This window comes from Cynoglossus semilaevis, chromosome 9, assembly GCF_000523025.1.
Source record: "Cynoglossus semilaevis isolate Cse_v1.0 chromosome 9, Cse_v1.0, whole genome shotgun sequence".
In the NCBI taxonomy this organism is placed as follows: Eukaryota; Metazoa; Chordata; class Actinopteri; order Pleuronectiformes; family Cynoglossidae; genus Cynoglossus; species Cynoglossus semilaevis.
In genome coordinates this window covers 5527233-5533146 of record NC_024315.1, presented here as the reverse complement: position 1 = coordinate 5533146, position 5914 = coordinate 5527233, and the positions used below count along the sequence as shown (strand labels likewise).

At 43.6% G+C, this 5914-nt stretch overlaps 1 protein-coding gene across 4 annotated transcripts in view; it reads right to left on the bottom strand.

Moving 5' to 3' along the window:
* Window positions 1-1037: 1037 nt before the first annotated feature.
* The window catches only part of mxd4 (MAX dimerization protein 4), a 37859-nt gene continuing 32982 nt past the window's right edge, over window positions 1038-5914 (bottom strand). For 2 of the 4 annotated variants that reach the window (XM_025058246.1, XM_017035233.2), the window contains 4 exons: window positions 5196-5268; window positions 4925-5039; window positions 3198-3360; window positions 1038-2416 (listed from right to left, as the gene is read on the bottom strand). In XM_025058246.1, the coding sequence (XP_024914014.1) occupies window positions 2256-2416; window positions 3198-3360; window positions 4925-5039; window positions 5196-5268 (512 nt within the window). In that variant the 3' untranslated portion in view covers window positions 1038-2255. The remainder of the gene's footprint in view (window positions 2417-3197; window positions 3361-4924; window positions 5040-5195; window positions 5269-5914) is intronic. The other 2 variants (XM_017035232.2, XM_017035231.2) reach the window with 1 other exon arrangement.

Sequence of the window (5914 nt, the reverse complement as noted above, 5' to 3'; positions counted from 1 at the left end):
GAGGGGGATCGGGGGGGAGGGGGGCGGGCTCATCCCCTCGCCTGACACCTGTGAAGATGTCACTGTATTTAAACCAGACAAACAGCTGCTGTGACCCTCAGATATGGAAAAAGGGGACAATCTCTGGACATAATCCCCTGTCTTTAACTGCCCGCTCCTTATTTTTAGACTATAATGAAGATAAAAGTTCCATATGGTTCACGTCACGGCCGCACAAACACGCCGTCTCCTAGGGAGCGCCTGCTTCTTATTAATTTATTGCTACATCAATTAGCTACTGAGACACCAGCTTCCAATCAATCGCCAGGAAACAGAGTCAGCAGGGTTTTTTTCTGTTTTGTCAAGGCCACTCCTTGTTTTGTTGACAGTAGTTTATCCACAGCCAGGGTGGTCGATAGAGCATAGTGGTCAGTAGTGTGGAACAATGGTCAGGTGACCCCAACCAGAGGGAGACATGGGGGGGGGGGGGGGTTTGGGCACGTGCTCTACATCCTTTCACATTCTTCCTTCACAGCTCAGTCAAAACGCTGTAAGGAGTGAAGTGAACTTTGGTCGTTGTCCTGAAATATTTATATATCGGGCAAATAAATAGTAGTAAAACCAGCAGGAAATGTCCAGGGTGATTCCCAGAGCACTGGGATGTCTGAAAACAGCTTAGCTTCCTTAGCTTGTCTCAGAATCACGCGGTAGAGGTGGTCATTTTGTCGGTATGTATGTATGTATTTTGTCCTTGTTGATGCCACTGCTAAAGCACCTCCGTGCATCTACGTAAAGAAATGTGAGCTCTCTGTTGAGCTTCTGTGTAAATATCAACCTTTCGTTCATCCTGGTGAAGTTCATCAGCAACAAGCCTGGAAACGAGGGAGACAGCTCAAGCTCAGCAGCAAGCCTGGAAACGAGGGAGACAGCTCACAGTGCACAGCAATAGTCTGAATATTATCAATGTGTAAAACCTAATATATGCTGAACAGCCTGTTCAATGATTGGCTGCTGTTTGTTAAACACACAATAAACACTGTAATTCACTCAACACTGTACGTAAGAGCGATCAATTCTAGGATTTGAGGCTGGTGAACAAACAAGACTGAGCCAGAACTCAATCACCACAGCCAGCTGTGGTGATGATGTGACTGGCTAAATATAGCAACAAGCTCTGCTGCTCCGTGGTGCCGTACACCAGGGCAAAATGTTAAACTTGGTCTTATTTAGAGATTTCTTATTTACGGCAATCACTGTCCTCGAAGATTCTGGTTTTGCTAAGGTTTTCGGGCCAGTCCTGTGACCTTAAAGCTACACTACCGCCACCTGCTGTTTGTATTTGCCACTGGAAAATATTTCCACCACAAAACATCCTGATGAGAAGAACAGAAAAAGCATCATTTAGTTCTGGTGACACTCAAAATGATTGGGCAATTTTTTTGTCTATGTTTTTTTTTACTTAGTTTTCCTGCGTTCTTTATCTGAACTGTCCCTTCTGTTTCCCCTCGTTACCAGGCTTTATGTTGAGCCACGACAACTGGTTGTGCTGTTATTTTTCCAGGGTTAGTACAAAAGGTTGATAGAAACACTGAACTGCAGAAACAGGTAGGAACTCTGCAGCGGCAACGCCTAAAGATTGTGTAAGAGAAAAGACATGACGGTATTGTGTAAAGAGCCTTCAAGGTCCTGGTGTTGCATATTTTGCAGAACAAAGAGAAGAACTTTGGTGTTAACGTCACCAACGTCAGTGAATTATTGCCACACATGACGACGTGACATGACACCGTTATCTCCTAAAGTCTCCCCGCTGCACAAACACAAACGCTCACGCTTAATAAAGATTTTCCAAACAACAATTCGTAGCCGACGTCACCGCACTACAGCACGCACTTCCCTCACAAACCCACCAACACTGCTCTGCTCTGCTCTGTCTGGCCTGGGGCATCACTGTGCAGGGGCTGTGAGAACGGTGGGAGGGCTGGGTGTGTCAGGAGGGGCAGGGACAGGCAGGATACCGTCGGGTGAGGTAAGGTCATTATTCTGGGGTGGAGCTCGGGGCGAAGGTCAAGGAATGCTTGAATGGCATCTCAGCCCTGTGTGATTCCTGGAGACCCATGACCAGGAAAGAATGAATTTGTTCAGGGTGTACCATTGTTGATCGGTCTGGTGTAGGTAGAGGGCGCCATTGGTGATGGTGAATGGCCAGAGTGAAGTAGGGTGAGAGTAGGAAAGCACGGGTGAGGAAGCTGTTTGAGAGCCGGATGTTGGCGCTGTGTTTAACAGTGGTGCGGCTGCAGTCTGTGGGAATGTGGGGCCGTGTAGCTGTTGTCGCTGGAGCTGCTCTGGAGACTGTAGTGGTCCTCTTCTTCGCCGTCGCTGATGCTGTCCACGCTGTCCGCCTCCCCGGGCGTGAACTCCATGCCCTCGATGTCCACCTCTGCACGTGAAAAGGAAAAAGAAAAACATACCAGGTTATTTTGAGCGCTGCCTAAAAACAGAGTCGGGGCAGAGGAAGTGAGAGGAAAATATTTATTTCCACTCAACAGTGGAGATGGTGTGTATGTACGGAAAAGCCTGCACGGCCTGTGTAATAATGTAGAACTTCAGTTGACTCCATAGGCAGATCATTGTGCTCTGAGGGCAGAGACCCTGATGCTTAGAAACAGCTACGGTTCTGTTTACCCTGATCCAGGATTAGTATCAAAGTTGCTGCCACAGTCCAAATATGGTATTTTGATGGAAACTTTTGACATCACTGAGCTGAGTTAGTTTTCCTCTGAACCCTAGGACACTGTTTCCAGAATAAACTGTTGCACAAATATCAGTAAGTTTGACGCAAAGGTTGGACTGTGATCATGAGGTTGCCTCAGTTTTTACTATCTTACAATGGACTATATTGTTTTGTGGATATTGTTTTGTTGTTTTCAGATATAATCCAGTCTATTCTATTGAATTGCAGTTTCATGGTTTATATACGTGGTCCGACATGTATCGGGGCAGTGGTCAGTGGCTGATTTAAATGAAAACAAATGCAATTGTTCTCTTTGTGTTTTGACTGGAGCATAAACAGGAAACTTGTTTGACTCCCGGCGTCGATTGTTGACGTCACAGCTTTAACTGTTTGTGTAACGTGTTGAAAATGACATTTGTATCATTTTAAATAACAATTTTCCACCGTATCCATCTGGCCTGTATCAACCTCAAAACCTTGTTCGTACCTTGTTCGGAGTCGGTGGAGATGGTCGAGCCCATGCTGTCAGTACGGACGCGCTCGACAGACCCTGTAACCGAGAGCTGCTCCAGGCGACGTTTGAGGTAGCGGTGCTCTCTCTGCAGCTGGTCCTTCGTGTTCAGAGCCTTTCTATCCTGCTCCTCAAGTTTCTACCAAGACACAAACAGAGTCAATGTCAACAATCACTGCAGCTGATCACATTTTTAATCGAAGAAAATGTCCTTAATGATCTTAGACAGTTCTAAAATGGTTCTCTGTGCCATAACGATGGCATTCTCTGATAAAGCCCAGCTCAGCCAATAACTACTGTAATGTTCAGGTCATATAAGGAATAATATTTCAGAATGTTTTGGTCCATTACTTGCAGGCAAATCAGAAGTGTCATTGCATTTAAGATTAGATAAGAAGAAGCTAAACATTATTTAAAAAGAGCAAACGTTTGTGATTAAAAGTAGTTCAACATTAGCCGTATTAGACAGAAGAAAAGGCCAAAAGATCATTAAAGTCTGAATGTCAAATGACAAACTAAATTTAATGGACAAAAAGTATTTTTTTCCAACAATTGATTTAATAATCTGCAAACTGTAATGTGGCAGTGTGAAGTTTAAAAAAAAAAACAAAAAAACATTTACTTCTGAACTTATTTGTGGTACAGAGTCAAATATGTGGACGACATAACATCACGGTTAGAATTCAAGCAGAGCGTCTGAGCAGAGACGACGTGCATGATAAACAGGAAACGAAGGGTTAAAACTGGCTCAGGCTGGATTTTCCCACCAACCACACTGTTGCTGCTTGTAAACACCGAGCTGAACACGCCGTGTTCTTGACTGTACTCACATTTCCTTCTCACCCTCTGCATGATAAGACTTAAAGTCAAATGACTTACTGCAAACACCGAGTTTTATGAGGATTTGTCTGCTCTGTGTTTGATCTGTCACGAGTCCTGCTGCACTCACTGAGAGCTCCAGTCGACACGGTTAATGAACTGTGCACTAGAAGTCGACTTAAACAAAACCAAACATGCAATTATCTCTGCAGACGTATCTGAAGATCAGACATCAAATGGCCTGTATCCCTCTCTGATGACTCTCTTGTTTACTGAAGCTTTTTAAAATGTTTCTTTAAGACCTGGAGGCTTTTTTTAAAATATCCTGGCCGAACCAATTAGAAGGAGAAAGGGCATTACGTTACAGCAATTTGAATAAGGCACACGATAGAACCTAAAGATAACCTCGAGATAAAAGGAAGCAACAGCCCATGACCTGGAGGTTTGTCAAACACCATTAGACAAAATGGAACTGTTTAGTTTTTGCAGCTGTAGTTGTAGTAGTACTAGTAGTTGTTGTTGTTGTAGTTGTGGTATTTTCTGATGTAGCAGTACTCATAAATAAATCCTAAGACTGCTGTTTTTATAAGCTCAGATTTAGAGCTGCAGCTGTCCATCATTTTAGAAATATTTATATATATGTTGATGTGCGTCACAATAACACACACAGCAGAGCCAAAGTTTCTTGGCAGTGAATTAAATTTAAACAAAAGCTTCAATTCAAAGTAATCAAAGCATTTTTTTTTTCCCCGATTTGAGTCGATTAATCGCTGAATCGTTTCAGCTCTGCGTATGTTTTCCTCGTCCAGCAACATAACCGTTCCCCACAGCAGTCACACCACAGCGTCTTTGTGTATTTCCTCATCAGCCTGTCCTTTTTGTACCTTGATGTGCATCTTGGCCCTTTTCAGCAAGCTCAGTGTGGTGTGTCTTGTGCTGTCTGGGCCCAAAGGCACCAGCTTCTTCAACTGCTCCAAGTACAGCCGTAGTTTGGCACGTCTGCAAACACACAAGCAATCCGTGGGTTAGCCGAGGGCAGACAAAATGGAGGTAGTGAGGTCATAGGTCATGAGGTGACCTATTGCTATTTGCATTTACAATTTTTTTATTTTTTTTTTTATGAAATAAATGCATATCCAGCAACATCAAAATCACCTGCCGTGTTGTCTAATGTTGCAGTTCACATTGGACAACTGATCTGAACGTTTTGTTTCTTGGGCCCAAAAACCTAAGAGCAGATTCTGAATTCTTACAGTCAACAGGTGCAAAATTCATCACTGAGCATTTGACATTTTACAGAAATGTGTTCTGACACTACAAACTACCCACTCCTGCCAGCACCTCTCTCCCCGCCCTTGGCCCATTTAACCTTCGTCATAATGGCCTTTCAATCCTCGACTACGTCAAGCTAGTCAATGAACCGTTTCTTTGTCCTAGACTAGCATTCCCCCTTTTCTCTGGTTGCTCTGGCTAAAGTAAACAAAGTCCAACACATGGTTTCTCCCTGAGCCGTTAGTCTAACCACAACTAAGTTTCTTGTCTGGTAATTCTACAAAAGATCTCTAAGAGCTCGGTTGCAGAGCAAGGCGAATCGTAGACCACGGCTAATCAGCAAATCTTTGCACATTAATTCAGGGGATTTTTTAAAACTTATGTGGTGAAGAGTTTCATCTGTGTTGTTCAAGATGCTTCTGTGCCTTTCAACCAGACTGGAAGGAAGTTTCTTCGACTAATTATGATGGATCTGAAGTCCTTATTGACGTAAGCAGACTTTATTTATAGGAACATGTTTTCGAATTTCCATCTCTCTACAGGTGTATTCCCAAATAAGGGCATGTGAAAGTGCTTATTAGGAGCAGCCCTTCTTTCTCCCT